The sequence below is a fragment of the Cricetulus griseus genome (assembly GCF_003668045.3).
Source record: "Cricetulus griseus strain 17A/GY chromosome 1 unlocalized genomic scaffold, alternate assembly CriGri-PICRH-1.0 chr1_1, whole genome shotgun sequence".
Taxonomy (NCBI): Eukaryota; Metazoa; Chordata; class Mammalia; order Rodentia; family Cricetidae; genus Cricetulus; species Cricetulus griseus.
Window position 1 is genome coordinate 111,926,985 of NW_023276807.1, and position 20,518 is coordinate 111,947,502.

At 36.3% G+C, this 20,518-nt stretch overlaps 1 protein-coding gene across 1 annotated transcript in view; it reads left to right on the forward strand.

Moving 5' to 3' along the window:
* Cpeb2 (cytoplasmic polyadenylation element binding protein 2) overlaps positions 1-20,518 on the forward strand; it is a 53,539-nt gene that overhangs the window by 22,147 nt on the left and 10,874 nt on the right. Inside the window, 4 exon segments of the mRNA XM_035452639.1 lie at positions 2,775-2,825; positions 9,142-9,165; positions 17,785-17,955; positions 18,861-18,950. Coding sequence (XP_035308530.1) covers positions 2,775-2,825; positions 9,142-9,165; positions 17,785-17,955; positions 18,861-18,950 — 336 coding nt within the window.

Sequence of the window (20,518 nt, forward strand, 5' to 3'; positions counted from 1 at the left end):
TCACTCTGGATACCAGGCTGGCCTCAAACTCAGAGATCCACCTGCCTCTGCCTCCTGAGTGCTGGGATTAAAGGTGTGCACCAACAACGCCTGGCTTCTGTTGCCTTTTAAAGTCCATTTAAGTGCCAAGATGTATAAAAGACCGTTTTGCAGTCAAAAGGAATAGTGAACCTATTAGAGAATAAATTGTTGATGTAAAGTTATCTGCCTTTAAGATGGGGCAAGACCTCAGGACAAAGGCTCTGCTTACATAATGTAACATTCTAGCATGTAGGCCTGCATGCCTGGGTTTAGCTAAGTACTCTTTTGTGTTTTGTTTTGTGAGATACTGGAAATACATGATACTTACAGCAGTGGGCAGATGTTACTGAAGTATAGTGTTTATGTCCCTTTGACTACACCATAGGGAAGGAAGACTTGTCTTATTTTTTGTTTATGCCTTTTGTGTGCTATATTCTATTAGGAAAAAAGTACTCAACAGTAATATAGATTACCACTTGAAGAAATTTGGTGTTTTAAATATCATGTCAGAAAATCTGCAATTTTTGATGGATGTAAATTATTCTTTAAATTTGCTCAGCTGCAATAAAATGTTAGAAAAGTCCCAATTTCCCAGTTAAAGTTTTGTGACTTGTTACTAAAATGCAATTTAAAAAGCTGTATTTCTGCGGGTGCCTGCTTCTGAACACTGAGCCATACTCCTGGAATCCAGTTGTAGAGAGGGAGGAGGGATGAGCAAAGGAGACAAGATCATGCTGTAGAAACCCTCAGAAACAGTTGGCCTGACCTAGTGAGAGCACAGAACCCTAGTGGTAAAGCTGGGGAACCAGCATTGGACCAAACCAAGCCTTCTGAATGTGGGTGCCAGCTAAGAGGCTTGGGCAGTCTATGGGACTTCTAACAGTGGAACCAGTGTTTAGCCCTAGTGCACAAATGCACTTTGAGAGCCCATTCTCTATGGAGGGATACTATTGCAGCCCAAATATAGGCAAGAGGGCCTAGGCCCAAATGATGTGACAGACTTTGTTGATCCCCTGTGGGAAGGCTTCACTGTCCTTGGGGAGTGGGTGGGGGGTGGGTTGGGAGGGTCAGTGGGGGCATGGAAGGATGGGAGGGCGAGGGAATGGGGGATTGATATGTAAAATAAGATTATTTCTAAAAAAATAAAAAAAAGAAAATTAATGAATTTTTTTTTTCTTTTTTTTTTTATTTGAATTAGAAACAGGATTGTTTTACATGTCAATCCTAGTTCCCTCTCCCTGCCCTCCTCTCCTACCGTCCTCCCTTAACTAAAACCCCACCTATCACATATCCTTTCTGATCCCCAGGGAAGGTGAGGCCCTTCATGGGGGCGTCATCAGAGTCTACCATATCCTTTGGGATAGGGCCTAGGCCCACCCACCCCCATGTGTCTTGGCTCAGGGAGTATCCCTGTATGTGGATTGGGCTCCCAAAGTCCATAACTATGCTAGGGATAAGTACTGAACTACTACTACAGGAGGTCTCGTAAATTTCCAAAAATTTTCTTAAAAGGGAAAAGAGCTATATTTCCTAGGTCTTTCTGTTTTGTACCTTCTGCATATATTTTCCTGATTCCTACTTCCCAGAGGAGTAGACATAATTGTATGTTTTGGGGCTATGGAAGCTCATTTTGGTAACTAATGTCTTCATTCTTGAAACTTGGGAGTAAAAAAAGTAAAATGTCCTTTTAAGGGACAATCACTTACTTTTCTTAACTATATTGATTCAGAAATCAAGATATGCCAGAGATCATATTGTACGTATTTATCTGTAAATCTCTAAATCATTTGTATGTGCATATGCATGCTCATCCTTCTGATGTAGTGAATTTTATGGAGGATTATGGTCATTTTAAAGAAAAGCTATACAGAAGGTGCCTTGAATGCAATCCTAGTACTAAATTTAAATGTAGCCTTAAAAATAAAGTATCAGAGAGTCAGACATCAGAAAACATTCCTGTCTGTCAATGAGCGGCAATAATGGTTATCCTTGCTGTTGGCAGTAGCCAAGCAAATATTCCGTTGTGCAAACCATAGCTGAGTTACATCGTGTTTTCAGCATACAAACTTTGTAGCATATATATAATACTGTTGTCTCCAAATTTTATAAATACAAAGTCTTCAAGAAGAGCAGCATAGAGCAAACATTTTGTTACTGTTTTCATAAGCCTTAGTGTTTTCACTTTTTTCTTCATAAACAATTTTTAAACTCTAAATGAAGTACTCATAATATATTTGTAATAATAGCCTAGGATATCTTTGAATTTCTTTATTAACATGACAGTATAAAACCACATTGACAGTTTAAAAACTGCCATTGAATTAAATTTAAAAAATTAGGTTTGTTCTTGTTTTTTCCTTTTAAACTTTTAGTTATTCTTCATTTCAAAATTAAATCCATTTTGTTGAAGTTTTGACAGCAAAAATCTAGAGAAAAATTCAATCTATTTGAGTACATTAAAAAAAAATCCATGTATTATGTTTTCAGAACCAGAGCACAATTCAGATAGAAATAAATGTAGTTTTAGTTGCTCTCAAATCACATTGTGATCTGATGGCATGGGACTACAATGAACTTTTTCATTTTATTTTCAGGTTTCAAAGCTAATATTCTTTGAGTTAAAGATTAGCCTTTTAGTTTTAAAAACTATACAGTGCTTAATATTTTCTTCCTTATCCTACTTACCACTACCCTTTTTTTCTTCTCAGATAGCTTCATGGTCTTTAAATTCTTCTTTCTCTGTTTTTTTCAAGGTCGTTTGAGCTATCCACATCCAGGAACTGACAATCTGTTGATGTTAAATGGTAAGTTTTGCCTAACATGTTATGTTTCCATTTGGCTCATGCAAATGAAGATGATTTTTAAATATGTATTCCCCTGAACCTTCCCTCATATAGATAGTTTAATCATCTTGTTAAATAAAGCAGTGTTCAAGCATAGCTGAACTCAACTGTAGCTCCAGCTCAGTGGGAAACTGGAATGAGCATCACTTGACCCATCAGATACAGATCATCCTGGGCAGCAGAGTGAAAGCCCAACTTTTAAAAACATGAAGCGAAGCTGCAGGAATTAGGGGTCTGTATGTGTTGTTCCTGAGAAAAATTGTCATTGTGAAGTGCATTTGTGGTGATATATTTCAGCCACCTCAACCTCAGGAGCAATCCTTGTTTGGATATTGGGGTTCTGTCTCAAGCTGTGATCTAAGACAAAGTTTGTTCTTAGTTTCCTATTTCCCACTCTGTAAACTTGAGATAAAGTAAAGATATATATCTTCTAAATCTATTAAATAAGATAAAGTTTGCAAAGTACGTAGACCCTTGTACACAGTGTAAGCACTTGTATTTGTTTCAAGGAATGTATTGGTGAATTTATAAATGTAGAATCACACTGATTTAACTTATTCTAACTTTCCAATTAGAAGATTAACAGTCAGAAAAGAAAAACATTGATTAAACCATTTTTCTTCACTTTGGACAAATATAAATATATTTATAGTCATAGAATATAATATAAACATGATCATAGGAGTGGAGATGAGGGAGAGAGTCCTTTTCAGGAGTAATTTTGAATTAGAGGCAAGGAAAGTAAACACTTATAAATAATATATGCTTAAAATGACATCATTATGTTGGCTGGGGACTTTTTCATTTAAAACTTTTTTGAAATAAGATATAATGAAGGTGTGTAAGCAAATATGAACATGGGGTCACTGTGAAGTTAGGCCATGTGGATGATGACTACAAAGACAGGAGGGTAGAAAGGAAGCCTGTGGCCCAAGGACTGTCAGATGAGACAGGATTTTGGAATGAGAGAAAATATTGAGGCACAGTGATAGGGTAGGTGATGGGCTGATCACAGTCTGAGTATGATGCACTGAGCTGCCAAACTGAGACTTTGAGTTGAAAGATGTTATCAAGGACCTCTTTATTCCAGTCTTTGGTTCTCAGTCTATGACTAACATGATGCTTTTAAAATAAAAAATAGCTTATTGTTAATGTTCTGTCCATTTGATGTGTAAAATATGATAGGCTTAGGTAACAATAAACCATATATGGATTCACTTTCCTTAAATATTCTATGTGGGAAATAAAGATAAATTACTTATTTATCTTAACATCTGAAAAATTCACTGAAAATTCCCATTTTTCATGTATCAGAATACATTTGAAAAAGGTACCCTGAAAAATATGAGTTATGTATTATCCACAGTTCACCTGACATTGTTGATTGGATAGTAGCCCAGATGATTACGATAGAATAGCAGTCATATAAGCAAGGAACTTGAAAAGGCACAATAGTTTTGCAGCTTATATTGTTGTTACATTAGTCTATTAATCAGTTACTTTTGTAAATTGCCTAAAGTCCTATAAATATTGACTGAATTATGCTTCTTCATAAAGAAGATATGAGAATGTTTTATTTCAGGCAGGTTACATCTAGAAAAAATATATTATTATATTTTTTAAATATGAGCACCCTTAATTGTCTGCATTTGAGGACATAGCGCTTACTCGATGAAGAAAGACAGTCTGGGAATTTTGAACATTTTTAGCAAGGGACTAGGGAAGGAAGAAGTAAGTAATGACTCTAGGACATCAAAATGTACTCAGGTCAGGACAAGAGATTTGCTCCAAAGAGAAGCATGTCCTTTTTTATTCCCTGGGCACAAACAGCTAAGAGGTGAAACAACAGTCACTTAATTGGGTACATCGGTGGGGTGAGGAAGTCTTAAAGAGTGAGACATCAAGGATACTGAATAAAGTCAGATAACAGCACTTGGTAAGGGGCAATTTTCTTTAACAAATGCAGTTTAGCTATATTCTTAGAATTTATGTTCCCTGGAAACCAGGGAATTAAATGCTATTAGTGCAAGGCTCTTCCTATATTAAATAGCTATTAAATATTACTGACTGATGGAGTGCAGCATCTTATGTCATAGATTGAACTCACTGTAGGGAAGTTGGTTAAGTAAGTTGCTTCACCATTACTTATTATTATTGTTAGAATAGCTGATACTGTTCACTTTAAAGATAAATATTTGGTAGTACATTTTGCATCATCATGTTTTGTGGGTGGCATCCCAGATTCTAAGGCTACCTTGCCTTCTGTACAACCTGGAACAGCATACCTAACTTGACTCTGACTTCATTTCTTAATATCTAAACCAGAGCACACTGCTTGCCGCAGGGGATTATTGAGAAGAGTGAGTGAATTCATGCACGTATTTAGAACAGCTTCTGTGAATAACTATTAGCTGGGGAGAGTGAGTGATGGAAATCCATGCAAAAGATCATCAGGAGTGAAAATCAGACAAGAAACTGGGCAATTATTTCAGATAGCATAAGAGGAAGAGACCATCTAAGTGATGTCTTCAGCTATTGCGAGGGTGTTGTGTATAATGTTGTTGTAGGGAATCAATAGGAAGAAGCTACATTAGAAACATGGGGAAAGTGTGGGTCCCCTGTTTTCTGTAGTGAGGGACCCTTCTGTGGAGGACACAGAATAAATTTCAGTAATGCACAGATATATTAAACAAATGCATATCTGTTGCAGCTAAGAGCATTTTTGAGACAATACATATAGCTGACAGAAATCAGTGATATCAGATCTGAATGCCTTTAACTAAACATGGTACAATATAAATAATAGTAATATAATGCCAATAAGATATACTAACATTAGAAAGGCCTTATAATTAATTCCTCCTTAGGAGTTGTAGTTAAAACTTTCAGATATAGGTTTAAATAAATCTGGTGGTACGTAGCCAAACAGGAGGGTAATCACACAGCATAGCACTAGGGAGAGCCGCTGCCAAACTCATGACTGAGTTTCTGCTACTCAGATACCCCTTAACATGGGATACAGCACCACACCCACATGGCTCATGGAGTTGTGTAGACTAAATTTTTTAACATAAAATGCCATATAAAGTGGGAGCATGGGTCCATTAACTGTGACACTCAGGAGCCAGAGAGAAGCAGATCTGTCAGCTGTAGACCAGCCCGGTCTATATAGCAACATCTAGCCAGGGCTGCATAGTGAGACCTGGTCTCAAAAGAAAGAAACAAAAACAAAAATCCGTATAATTGTAACCACAGAGATGTTCCTGTTTCTAAATAGACTGTGTTCCTCAAATGAGTTTGAAATCAAGTGAACTTGATGTAGAGACTGCTGCTGTTATAAGTCACATGTGTCCATGTTTAGTGTTCATCGGCTTTTAAAGAAAGTTGCATTATATGCAGATGTAGACTGTTTAAAACCCAGTTTTAGATATTTAGAATGATACTTTGTTTACATTTCTAATACTAGCAATATAATATCAGGAGAAAAACTAAAGCCAATGCCAGAAATCTGTGTGTTTTCTGTAATAGTAAAGTGTAATGTTATATATGTCAAGTATTTGTCTCTATTTGAATTGAATTGTATTTTCCCCACTTTCCCCGACGAAAATAACATATTTTAATTAGTACCTTTTCACAAAAGGGGAACCAACAGAGCAAAGTGTCAGGTGAGGGAAAATGTATTAGCAAGCTAGTTTCAACTTAAATTTGCATTTAAAAACCATATACCCAACCACTTATGTGATTAAGAGCTTGTTTTATTTTGGGAGTGAAATGAATTATAGCTATCTTTTCACTAAGGAAATGTACCCAAGCTTGGCATGGTGGAGCACACCTGTCATCCTAGCACCTGGGAGGTAGAGGCAGGAGGATCAGGAGTGTATGATAACTCTTAACTACATAATGAGTTTGAGGCCAGGTAGGGCTAAAACAAGACTGTTATTGATCCTATACTTCTAAAGACAGATACTCCAAATCTACTGTATCAATTTGTGAAGCTAGGAAACCAGGGAGAGTGAAGGGGGTGGATGAAAATGGGGGTTTTGAAAATGACTTGGAGCATAGCTATTTTTCTTTTTAGTTTTGCTTTATGTTGGACAAATACTTGCTTTAGCTTCTCACCAAGAGAACATTAACCTGTATTTCTAGCTGATTTTATGTATTTTTCTTATGCTACCTTTTAGCTGAAGTAATTTGCTATAGATCTGAGAATCAGTATGGAAGAACACAAAGTCCCTAAACAGAGTGTAAAATTGTTCTCTTTCCTTATTGTCACCGTGGCCAGAACCTGAATAAGATCATTGGTAATCCTACCTGGCATTTTGCAGTCATTTGATAGAAGTCAAGAATAAATCATTGCCCTGTCCTACTTTAAACTATTCTTATTTGGAGGTTCAGATACAAAGAAGGCTTTTTAAAAACACAATATTCATGGTGACTATCTTTTTGGTAGAGATTCTTGACTATTCTGCTGCAGTTACACTAAAACAGACCCTAGAACTCTACATAGAAACATCAATAGAACGACATAACGTTTTCAGTACAGTGATAGCAAAATAGTGATTTCCACGATAGGGTAGGAAATGTTTTGCAGTTTAGCTTTAATTGTAGTCTATTCTGTTATACTTAATCATCTCCTCCTACCACATATGCTAGTGTCAGGGTGTGGGGGCTATGTGTGTGCCATATTGTCCCTGTGGAAGTCAGGATGAGTGCTTCCAGGTTGTGTTCCCAGGATTTGCTTGCATGGCAAATGCCTTTGCCCACTGAGTATCACACTGGCCACACTTCTGGTTTTAGTGATAATAGAGACTTTGAACCTGACGGTTGTCCAAAAAATAAGTAGAGTAACTCTTCAAAGGATTCTGAAATTACTGTGATAGGAGATAATTGAGAAAAATTTTCTAAATGATTATGTCCAAACATAGGAATGGCATGACACTTAAGATGCTATAAATTCTTATGTGTTTTCACTATCTTTAGTATTGAATAGCCCCATCTGAGAGTGTAAAGGTTAAGAACATTAGCAGGATTGGTGTTGCGTTACTAGGTCGGGAAATATTTGCCACATTCCAACTTCATCACAATTTATAGTTTGAAAATAGTTTGGTTTGCTTTATAAATCTTTGATCTCTGAAACATTGTTGAAATTCTCCAAAGTAAACTTAACTTGATTAGTAAGTATTATTGGCCCACCAAAGGAAAAGTAAAAGACGCAACTCCTGAGACGTTGCTATGCAATGTTTTAGGGCCCGTTGATCACTTGAAGGTTTAATGTAATTGTTAAGAATTAAGGAATTGCAAATTGAGTTTTTTTCATGTTGAATTTTTCTTGCTTCCCCACTCTATAAGCATTCAGTCTTATAGCATTCATTTTATTTTGTTTATTGTTTGCTTCATATAAATTATCAGGTGAAACACTAATTGTGTCCACTGCTTGAAGGGAAAGATTTTCTCAACACTGGTAACTTCTTATGAAGGAGAAATCATATTCATACATTATCCATGGGAATAATGTAAACAACCAGTTTACATTATTTCTACTTTATATTGCTAGCATTAATCATTCTGCCTTTGTAGTAATTTTAATTCACATTAGAATTCCTTTCACCCAGAGGCAGACACATAGTCAGTAGCTTTTATAAAATATGTCAGGAGACTAGCAAGTATCATTTGTGTCCTTTGCAGCAGTCTCTTACTCTTTCTGTAAGCAGCTGTGTGAGCTTAGTTTTGATTACAGGACTTAGAGTCGTATCTCAGTGATAATGACTCTCTTTAACAGTCTACATCTTCTGGTACTACCTGATCAGGGCGTGGTACAGCATAGATGGATTCTACATAGGTGTTAGGCAATATATACCAAACAACATTTTATCAAAATAAGAAAAATAGGAACTTCATTCATTCATTGAGAAAGGTATTTGGGAGCTACCTAACTGTAAATTGTTACATCTTTCTATCATGATTAGGTGAAACAAGTGCTTGTGGGTTTTAAATGTGAATTAGAATAAATTTTACAGTTCTGGCTGACTCAGATGGCATGTGTATGAAATATTTGTAAAAGTATATCTGACATATATCTTATGTATGTCTTTATGTATGTGTATGTATAAGTTCTTTGTAAATGGTAAAATATGCAAATTATAAGTGCTGACATTATCATAATGTCTTAAAGTACAGTTTCTAAATGCCCACATAACTTTTCATATCACGGATATTTGTATGTGTGGGCTTATTTTTAGTTCTAACATTCTACAATTTGTCCTTTGTTTACATGCAGCAAGGAGTTATGGGCGAAGACGAGGTAATTCATTTCTGCTTGCTATAGTTCATCTGTTTCTAATTGGGCTATATTGATCAATGTCATAATTACTGATTTCAGAATTCTTTATGCAATGTCTGAGAGCTCATAGAGGAATCACACATTGATGTGAGCACTTACCAACTTTCAAATTCTAACTCTTAACCTACAAGGGTATATTTTCATACTAATAGTTATTAAATAAAATTTGTCCATCTTAAACTGTCCAAATTTTTAACTCCTATTAAAAATTATATCTATATCTTCTAAAATAAGGCTGTTTTTAATCTGTTTTAAGAAATAAGTTTTCTAGTATTAACCAGAGTGACATGTGATGTGATTTTTCTACTCTATAACCAATTGTTACCAATCATTATGATTTTTGTCGACTCAGTTAGAAATGACACCTGTGTAAGTAGATTACTGTCATCATTGACAGAAACCATGTAGCTAATGTTTCTGTGAAGCTGTGATCCTTTCAGCCCCTTTGTCTAGCATGCACACCAGTCCCTTCCCACTTCCTCTGTCACAACATAATTTCCTTGAGCATTCTTACTGGGACCACGAGACAAGGCTTTGTGGTATGGTGCCACTATTGAACTCCCTCAGAACACCTAACCTTTGTGGCTGAAAACTTGCAACTCCCTTTTCTGTGTGTAGAAATCGAAAGAGAGAGAAGCCAGCCTAAGAAGAAGAAGCAAAATTACATGAGTAGAGTAGTGGGCAGTACCTCATGTTTTACAGTTCTGCACACTGAGTAAAAAGTATTTGCCCTTCTCTCTAGAATTTCCATGAAGCCAAGGAAAGATAGACAGTGATAGGTAGCTGTGTCCTTGGTTGTATTTACATGTGTGTGGCAGTGTTCTCATCTGCTGATGAGTACATTCCCCCAAAACACACAAGCAAAACCAGTTATCACCACTGACAATCAAGGCTAGTACTTTCTGTTATTAAGCAGTAAGTAGTTCTGATTCCACATTTCAGCTTAACTTCATCGATGGAATCTTGACTCTCCAAATACTTGACTGAAATTTTGGGTTCTTACTTTTGTAAAAACCTGGAAGAGAGTGAGGCTGGGTTACTTTCTAAAGGCTGTTATTAGTGAACTGAGAAGAGAATGGGGAGGTTACAGTGTTCATACCTATTTTCAGATCTGTGACCCAGCTCACTTCACAGTCAAGTGTGGAACTGTGATTCTCTTGAAAATACTATTTACCAATCTGTGATTTTTCAGTAATTTTAAAATGATGGAGAAGTTCAGAATTCCTTTCATGTCAGAAACCATTTATCTGTTCCCAGTAACTTGTGTTAAGTCCGTTGGGCATACTCTGGTATAAATATAATGTTCGAAATTTTTAAGAGCAAGATATGAGAGTTGATGATTTTCTTATTATATCTCAGATCAGTAACTGCAGATTGTGACACAAAGAAGGAAAACATTTAATTACTTGCTGCTTAGATAGATACTTGTTACCTGCCTAGCTGTGTCTTCCCTCGGGAGCTGTAAAGAGAAGTGTTCCATTTCAGAGCTGCCTAGGCATGCAGGTGTAAGGCTCCATGCCCTTTCCTTGTCCTGAACTGGCAGCTTCTCCACACAGCTGGTGCAGTGGAAGGTGCAGCCTTGTTCCTCAGGTTGTACAGCACCGTTGTAGTTGAGTTGTAGTTGTTCTCTAGGGGTTACATAAATCTGTTGCTACAATTCCAGTTTGCTCAGTCAGATGAGAAAGGTTTAGTCCTGAAATCTAACTACTGTGAGATTTTATTTGAATTTGGCAGCACCTTAGCTTGGTAAGTAATAGAAATATTTCATAAGAAAAGCCTGCAAACCAGAAGAATAGTTCAAAAAGGAGTAGAGATGCTTGCCTGGCTATCTTTTCTATTTTCTCTTCATCTTCCCCTCATGCTGACACAGTACCCTTCTCCAAACCTAGCCAACCAGGAATCCCCTATTATGAACTGTGCTGTGGATTTGATGGGGTAGTGAAATGGTGTGTGTTCATTTTGGTCTTTCTTTTGTTAGAATAAATAGAGCTTCTCTGTTCCTGGGGCATGTGTCAAAATGAGTTGGCACAAATGGCCAAAACCTAGTCCTGACTGGCACCAGTGCAGTGGGGGTGGGGCAGCATCAAATGTCAGAAGGCAGTCTGGCTTCCAGTGGCCAGCTGATTCTAGAAAGAGCTGTCTTCTTTCCTTCCACCTTTGATTGACCTTTCAGTGCAGCATAGAGCAGCACTTTTTATTTTAAAGACTTCCCACTTCACTATAGTTAAACTAAATTATTGCCAAAATCCCTTTGATATATTTCCAGTTCCTTAATAATGTCAATAAGAACTTTAAATCAAGCTGGCTGTAGATATTGATTTATGAAATAAACTTTAGAGATGATCAAAGTATAATTACACCAAAAGCAATTGAGCAAAACCAGGATTCCTCTCTCTGAATGTCAGGAGCCTGGGGCCATGGAATGCTCTGCAGCATTCCGAAAGAGCAGGGCACATGGAAGCTCCTTGACAGCAGGAAAACTGCTTTCTTTTAGAGTGCTGTTCTGTTCAGTATTTGTTCCATCCCATCTGAGAATGAACAAACTGGTCTGAGATGGAATAGGGTCAGGATTGTGCTAAGAGGTGTGTAGGACTATTTAAGCTCTGTCACTCAGAATTTTCTATTCTGTGTCACAATCCCTCATTATTATTATTAATTAAATTTATTCATTTATTTTTACATTGAGACTGCAGTTCCCCTTCCTTTCTCTCCCCCATTCCCTACCCTCACCTCCCTCTACCCCCAATCCAGTCCTCCCCTGTTTCTGTTCAGAAAGTGGCAGGCCTCCCATGGGTGTCCACACAGTATGGCATATCAAGTTGAGGTACAACTAAGCTCCTCTCCTTGTATTAAGACTGGTCAAGGCAATCCAGTATGAGGAATAGGTTTCTGGAAGCCAGCCAAAGTGCTAAGACAATACCTCCTTCTAATAGAGGAATAAATAACTATTGTTGTCCAGAAAAAATAAAAAAATTATATAGGGTAGTTTGAATAATTTTAATTAATGTACTAAGCCTCAGCTAGCAACTTTTTTTTTTTTTTGAAATTAAACCCAAAGTTGGTAGGTTGCATATGGAATGAGAAGATAGGAGAAATAATTTTAGAGAAAGTTTTGGAAGTTGCTGAAGTTTGGTATGTACAGTGTGTAGCCATTTAGATTTACATGCCACTATATATAGAGTTACTAAGAGTTTAATATAGAAAGTTTTGCTTATTTAAAGTTGAACTGGGATATGAAATATACTGTATTCATGCCCTACCTTCCCACGTCTTTGATAAGTAATTATAATAGTTATCAGAGAAAGGGCAAGAGTCTCTGAAGCATAAAAATTCCATATAGTAGCTGCATACAGGATTAGCCGGCCATGACGCTGGGTGCAGCTCCTGTGTTTTAACAGTGCTTCGATTTGGTAGCAGCACTGGCATTATCTACTGTTTTTTGTTTTGTTTGCTTGTTTCCCACTTTGGTAACTCTGAGTAGTTAATAGCAGAGTGTACTTCTTGTAAAACTCAATTTACAGACCCAAAGAGGCTGTTCTTCAAGGTGTACACTACCACACCAATTTTTAAAGAAAACAAAATTCCAGTGAAATTAATTTTAAGGCAAGTATATCTTAGTGGTTAAGTTTTAAAAGATGTAAACTCTTAGCTTAGAATTGATTTATTTGACTCTTTATCTTCTGTAAGAAAGATATTGGGGCAAAATATCTTCAAATAGTCATTGTACATTAAGTAGTAAATGTTTTTCTCTTCGTTGGAGATACATACCAGACAAGTGAATCATTGTTGGGTGGTACTCAAGGGAAATCAATCCTAAACCTACCTCTACTGTCATCATAATTTAAAGACAAAAACAAAAAACTTGCATTACACTGGAGGGTATTTACTGCTTCCATCCTAAAAGATAGGAAGAATATTCAGATTACCAATAATTTTAAATTTCTGTGCTTCCATATTTTTAAAATCTCACAGCAACATTCTGTAAATATAAAGTTATGGGACAATCTATAAATATCTAAGAATCTTGCTTAGAGACAATCTGTAAATTGGTTGATTTGTACACATTTCCCCTCCCATATCTCCTTATTGATATGTTCAGAATTGTTTATTCTTAAATTCCAGAATAAATGAAAAATCAATTAAAATCTGGGGTGCAACTTCCCTGACATATGTTTGTATGTGCTACACACATGCTGTCCACACAGGTGGATGAGATGGGGGAGGGAGATGTGGCCATCAAAATTAGTACCAGCATCATTGTGCATCCAGCTTGCATTTTCCTAATAACCATAAACTTGGAATATCTTTTCATGTACTTGTATTTTTAAACCAGTGATATATTCTGTTATTTACTCTTTCAAGAAAATATTAAAATTCACTGTTTTTATTATTTTTTTTCTTTTTTTTAGAGAAAGCAATCATTTTCTAGAAGTGAAGATTCTCATGAGTGTGGCTAGTATATGAAATGTTTTTAAGCCATTGTGTTGCATCCTTTGTTCAGCTGCACTTTAGTTAATGGATTATACAATATGTGCATAGTTACAGTAAGCACAGTACTCAGTTACTGATTGATGTTTCAGTGCATTTACCATGTAATAGTTCAGAAAAATCTTGTTGCCTCTTATTCCTGTTTAGATTCTAAGTATTTGTGATCTGTGTTTTTTTCCCAAGACAGAAGACTTTTAGAATTTTGTTTATTGTATTTATGAACTGATAATTTTGTATAAAATACTTCAAAATGACACTGTGCAAAATATTAGCATGTCTAAATTCAGTCCAGCATTTGGATTAGTCACTTTAATTTTCTTAAAATCCTAGGCAGTTGTTTCCCTAGTCATTTTATTCTTTTTAAAATGTAGAATTATTCAATTAAAGTAAGATGAGTTGAGCAATTAATTCACAACTTACCAATTTTAAAGGATATTGTTGGTGATCATTTTATCGAGGGGGGAAAAGGAAGGATGAAGAAAGGAAGAAAGGGAAGAAGGTTGGGAGGGAGAGAGGGAGGTTGGAAGGGAGGGAGGAAGGGAGGGAGGTTGGAAGGGAGGGAGGGAGGGAGGGATCAGGCAAGTTGATTATCCTTTATCTGAAAGTTCAAATTTTAAGAAATAGCAAAACAAGAACCATTCCTGGCCCAAGTGTTTCAGAGAAAGGATATTTGACCTATAATTTCATGTTGAAGATTTGTTTCCATTGATTGCAAAGAAAACATAGACATTTATTTCTCATTGGCCCCTATTTCTGATAACAGAGGAAATTTAGAAATTTAAATTATTACTCAGCATGGGTCTCTTACAAAACATCTTATTTCAATTGAAAACATCCATGAAGTAGTTCCTGTTTTCTGTAGGTTCTTTCTTCCTGTTGTTAGAGCCTATACCTTTTATAAACTTATATCCAACATATATTTAGTTAGTGTCTGAAAGGGAACACAGTTCTTACCTCAAAAAGAAGAGATAGTTCATTTGGGAACCAAATATGTATGGCCACAGCCCAGGAACACTGGTTCAGATTGCCTCAATTGGTATGTTCCAGTGTGGAAGACTTTATATGGCTAAACTAAAGAAAGTCAAGTAACTGGTGATAATAGTCAGGCAGTGAGTGGTACCTTGTAGGGGTGCAGGAATGCATTTGTTTTGTCTGAAGATTAAAAAATTTAAGAGGCAAAAAAAAAAAAATTGAAAGTCAAGCCAAAGCAAAGTTTATTCAAAGACAACAATTTCATTACAGTTTGAAAGGGAGCCCTCAGGGAAGGTAATCTGTAATCTCAGCAGCCACCCAGAGGAAGAGAAGTAGAGAGAAGGAAAATAGCCGGAACCTTTAGTTAAGGCCACATGGCGTGAACCAGCACTTAGTGGGGACAGAAGCTGCAGAGTAAGGAAGCTCCAAGTACCAGAAAAAGCATACTTGGGTCTGGCGAGCATTGGGAAAAGAAGAAAAACTAAAATAGTTAGCTACCTTTGAGTCTGCTTAAGGAGTACTAGGGGGAAGAGGTTCTTGGAAAGACAAGTGTATTATCTCATTAAAAGGCTGGTTATTCCACCGGTTGCTTTAGTGTGGCTTGAAGTAAAATACACCTGGGTTGAAGGATTCACCCAGGTTTTGCAACTGGGTTAACTTTTTTATGTTTGGGGTAGATTGGAGAATTAGGTCTCCACCCAGGCCAGATATTCCATCTTCTTGACCAGAAGAAACTAGCTTTCCTTAATGGGCCTATCCTGTTGCTGTGTCAGTGGGCATGTTAACAGCAAAGTGAGAGATGTCTACTCTAGGTCTCAGATCTGTCTGATGTGTAGCATTAGCTTAGGGGTTCATGGAAGCTATTCTAACTCTCCATACTCACTCAGTCAGCTTGGTAGAATCTTTAGCATGATGTGACATTTTTCCCCTGGTGACTCCATTTTAGACTGACTTGCTTATTGTCACAGGTATGTAGCTCACCTCTTCTTCCCCATCCGATTCTCCATAAGATGCCATGTTCCTAATTTTCTTTATTTATATCACAACATCATGGGTCACATATCATGTTGACCATATTTTATTTAAGAATTTATTTTTAGATTAAGATAAATGTTATTAGAGTGTACACTTGTCTCTTCATTCTAAAACTATATATCCTTGATTTAATCTTCAAAGAACATCTTGTCTGCATTGTTACTCCTTTCCCTTCTCTAATATATTTAGGAAGACTAGGCTTCATTTGATGTCTGTATTATAATAAGCATATACAGTACAACATATCACTACATGTGACACCCACCCAGCTTCTTGAAAATTGCTACTGTCAAATATCGGGACACTCTCGAGCACAGTTTTCATTTCTTGAAATTGTCATCTCATTTTACTTAACTGTTCCTTTTCCTTTTTCCCTCCTGACCTGACCTTTCTTTGATGCTTCTGTTTGGGTTTCTCACTTTATCATCCTTCCTGTGGTGCAAATTCTATGCCTACTGCGTTTGTCAAGAAACTGCCCTCCTCATTGCTCTCTGAAATTTTCATCGCTAATAATTGTTAATCATTTTCTTGGAAAGCTATTTACTTGAAAGTTCAATTTCTTTTTTCCACTCTGTTTCTACCTTCTCCCGTGCATCTGTTCTGAGCACCCAATCAGCACTTGTAGCTTTTTGTGTGGTTTTCCTTGTACCTTTGTCTGACATTTACTTCTTTATATTCAATCAACATGTGACTTTCTTTGGCTCCTTTCCCATTATTGCTTCTCTTTCATTTCTCATCCTTGTTTTCCTGCCTTCCTTGTAGTTTGGAGCTTTCCCTAATCTCTGCTGTTCATTTGTCTTCTTCAGCCCTCAGACGTAAGAAGTTACGTTTTGTTTGTTTGTTTGTTTGTTTGTTTGTTTCCCCTGGGGCTCCTGCAACCAGATGTTTTGTTTGTTTTTGTTTTTTTCCACCTACTCAATAAAATGTCTTCTTTTGAGGGCTTTCCTTTTATGCTGTCTGTCATGTTTCAGTGAGGTAAAGTGTTACCTAATACCCTTAGGGATTCAAGAACTTACCATGGTATTCAGAATACTGTTGCTTTCCTCTAGTCTGCTTCCTTTGAAGCATTTTGAGGCTTTCTTAGAGATATATGGCATCCTTACATGAATAGATCTTACCTTCCCTGCACATATATTTCTTGGGGGCAAGGGTACTATATTTTGTTGGATCGTTTTATTTTGTGTGAGTATATAGGGCATGAGTATTACTTAACAAGACTGAATAAGACATGCCCACTAAAGGGATACACTCCTAAAGAGTGAACGCAAATAGGAACTAAAGTTCTAAGATGATGTTCTATATCTAAGTCCACATATGCCTAAGTCCCCTCTGCACAGTCATTTGATTATAACATGTGATCAATTATTTCAAGACCTTATAGACAAGTACGGCTTGCTGCTTAGTGTAGCATCTTAAGTACTTTCTTGGAGTTTTTCTGTTTGTTTTGTTTCTTTTTGCTTTGTTTTTCAAGACAGGGTTTCTCTGTGTAGCTTTGGAGCCTATCCTGGCACTTGCTCTGTAGATCAGGCTGGGTTTGCACTCACAGAGATCCGCCTGCCTCTGCCTCCCTAGTGCTGGGATTAAAGTCATGTGTCACCAAGGCCCAGCCTTGTTTTGTTTCTTACAGTATGCCCTCTTACCTATTTAACTTCTGCTGTTTCCTTTTTACCACCAGTTTCTAAAGAATTTAGTTACGTATTCAGACCTGTTTCCTACATATTAGGCTCTTGCTGCTAGCCATAAACATTTGAAATGAGCTAGTAGATTTTTTGTTTCTTTTGTGCTATAGTTACTGCATGTGACTACTTCTGTTCCTTTTGTTGCTGGGGATTGGACTTGGAGGCTCATCTATGCTAGACAAGCATCTGTTCCTGACCTACTTCCTCAGCTCAATGTCTGTATATTTCTAGGTCATACTTGCAGTCACTTCACTCTTGAACCTTGGCATTGTACTGTCTATTTCCATTCATTTTTTATGACACTGTAAGCTTAGTTTCTAACACTTTAAATTTGACATCTGTATGCTGGCCTTTGTTTTATCATTTTTAATATGAGATTAAGTTTATATTTGTCCTTATATTTTAGGTCGATCTTCCCTGTTTCCAATAGATGATAGCTTGTTGGACGATGGTCACAGTGATCAAGTTGGTGTTTTAAATTCGCCCACATGTTATTCAGCTCATCAAAATGGAGAACGAATAGAACGCTTCTCTCGAAAAGTTTTTGTTGGTGGGCTTCCTCCAGATATTGATGAAGGTAAGGTCATCCTGCCTTAAAAACAAAACATAGTAAAAAGAAATAGTTTTTGAGCTGTTGAAGTTTTCAACAAGTATTTGAACAAATACTTTTAAGTTGTAGTGTTTTTATCATATGCATATCATCACTATGAGCCTGTTTATAAAGATGTCCATGTTCTAGTTCATATCTTAATGTTTAATGCAGAACACACTTGACAATATTTGTGTGACTGTAACACATACACAACACTTGAATGCAGACATATACAGTACAATAAATGGAGCAAGCTATGAATCTCTGCAGTGTATAAAAAATCAAAAGTTAAATTTTTTTAAATTTATCAATTTACTTAAAGATACAGAAATACAGTACAAAATCCAATAAGGAAATAGAAATAAAACAGAAAATTAGTACTATTCAGATGTTAATAAAGTAACTTAAGGTAAAAGTTAAAAAAATATTTAAACCATACTTATAATGTCATAGGAAATCCACCCATTCATTAATAGCCTACAGAGAAAATATAATTGGCATTTGGAGAATTTTTTTCAGCTATGGTTCATGTATCTGCAAATGTATTCTGCATATTCATCAGCTTAACACAGAGTATATCATTGAAATTGAACATACAATATTTGAATGTCAATGAAACTGCCTGCCTTATGTTAGCATTGGTATGTTTTACTAACATAGCTAGTCTTCTTTCAGTAGACCTTATCCTAACATGAACATGGTTTCACTTGTAAATACCAATAGTTGTTTTAGTTAACTTGATGATAACGACATGTTTCAGCCCAATGCTAGATATGAATGGGTCTACTGCAAAGCCATTAGTATTCAGGTGGCCTATGAAATACTAGGGTTCATATTGAATACATTATTATTAGAACTAATTTGTGGTCCACATTCTTTGCTTTCCTAAGATGAGATCACTGCCAGTTTCAGAAGATTTGGACCTTTGGTAGTAGATTGGCCTCATAAAGCAGAAAGCAAATCCTATTTTCCACCAAAAGGTAAGAGGCTTTTTACTAATATTTTCGAGGTTGTATGAGAACAAATGAAATAATAATTATTTGGGGCCAGCTTTTAGAATTGAACATAAGTACCTTTTTATAAACACTAATGATTTAAGCACTGAGGACATGGCTTATCTGGTAAAGGCTCTTGCCACACAAGCATGAATTCTACCCTAGATTCCACATAAAGGGAGAAGCAGAGAACTGACTCCTGAAAGTCGTTCTCTGACACCCACATATACACAAACAATAAATAAAAAAACCTTTTTAAAGTTAATCTTTGTAGAAGCTGTTAGCCTGAGTTGAGTGAGGAAAAGTGATTGTAAGAACTACTATAGTTTTTCTTGATGCTGCTTAGGAATCACAAGATTTGATATACTTTTTTCATAATTTCCTAATGATTTAACAAATCCAAATGAGTATATGTTTGAATATTTCTCTGCCTAAAGTATTATTCTAAAGTAGCATAGATTTGAACTTATTTTCCATTCTATAAAATCAAAATGCACATGGAGTGATTTTATTTACATTTTACAGAAATAAAACCATTTTAGTAATTTCAGTATTACAAGGTACACACAAGTATTCAAATGATAGTATGACACAGCATTGGGGAAGCAACTTGTTGAGTATTTTTAACTCACTGTCGAGTACTGTTTTTAAACTTTCAACTTTATAAAAATAAGTCAACTGTCAGAGAAAGAAGGAACAGGTAGGAGCATGGATAAGGACTTTGTCAATGGTCCTCCAGTTGCTCAGGAAATAGGCCCCCATCCTAATGAAATTAAAAAACTATACAGTGAAGGAAACAACCAAGTGAGGAGACAGCCTTACAGCTACACAATGGGAGAAAAATATTCACAACTATACTTGTGGTGGCATGGGATTAGTATCTGGAATATACAAAGAACTCAAAATAACAGACCAACAAGAAAGCACATGACCCAAGCAAAAATGAACTTAGGTAGTGAATAGATTTCTTTAAAAAGTACAAACAGCCAATAAGTCATTTACAACTAATTCAACAATTTAATCAGAGAAATGCAAATTAAAACTGCTTTGAGATTCCATCTCATCCTAGTAAGAATGATTATCATCAAGAAAACAAGCAAATGCTTATGGGGATGTAGGAAAGAAGAGCCCATTGTTGGTGACAGAGTAGAACCAGTACAGCCACCAAGTAAATCAGTGCAGAGAATTCTCTAAATATAAAAAGAGTTGTCATTTGGCCCAGTTGTACCACTGCCTGGCAGGTACCCAGGGGGCTTTATATGAACCTCACAGACAGCTTATACATTCCTGTTTACTGCTGCTCTGTAAGAGGTGGGAAATGGAATCAGTCTGGCTACCTCTCCTCTGATACATAGAAAATGAAAATGACATTCAAGTGCACAGTAGACTTTTATTCAACCACAAAGAAAGTAAAAATTTCAGGAAAATGTGTAGAAGTAAAAAATGCATTAAATAAGGTTACTCAGAGCAAGAAAGACAAATGCCACCTGTCACCCTCACATGTAGATCTTAGTTTATAATTTTTAGTATATGTATGTGGTAATGAGTGTGTA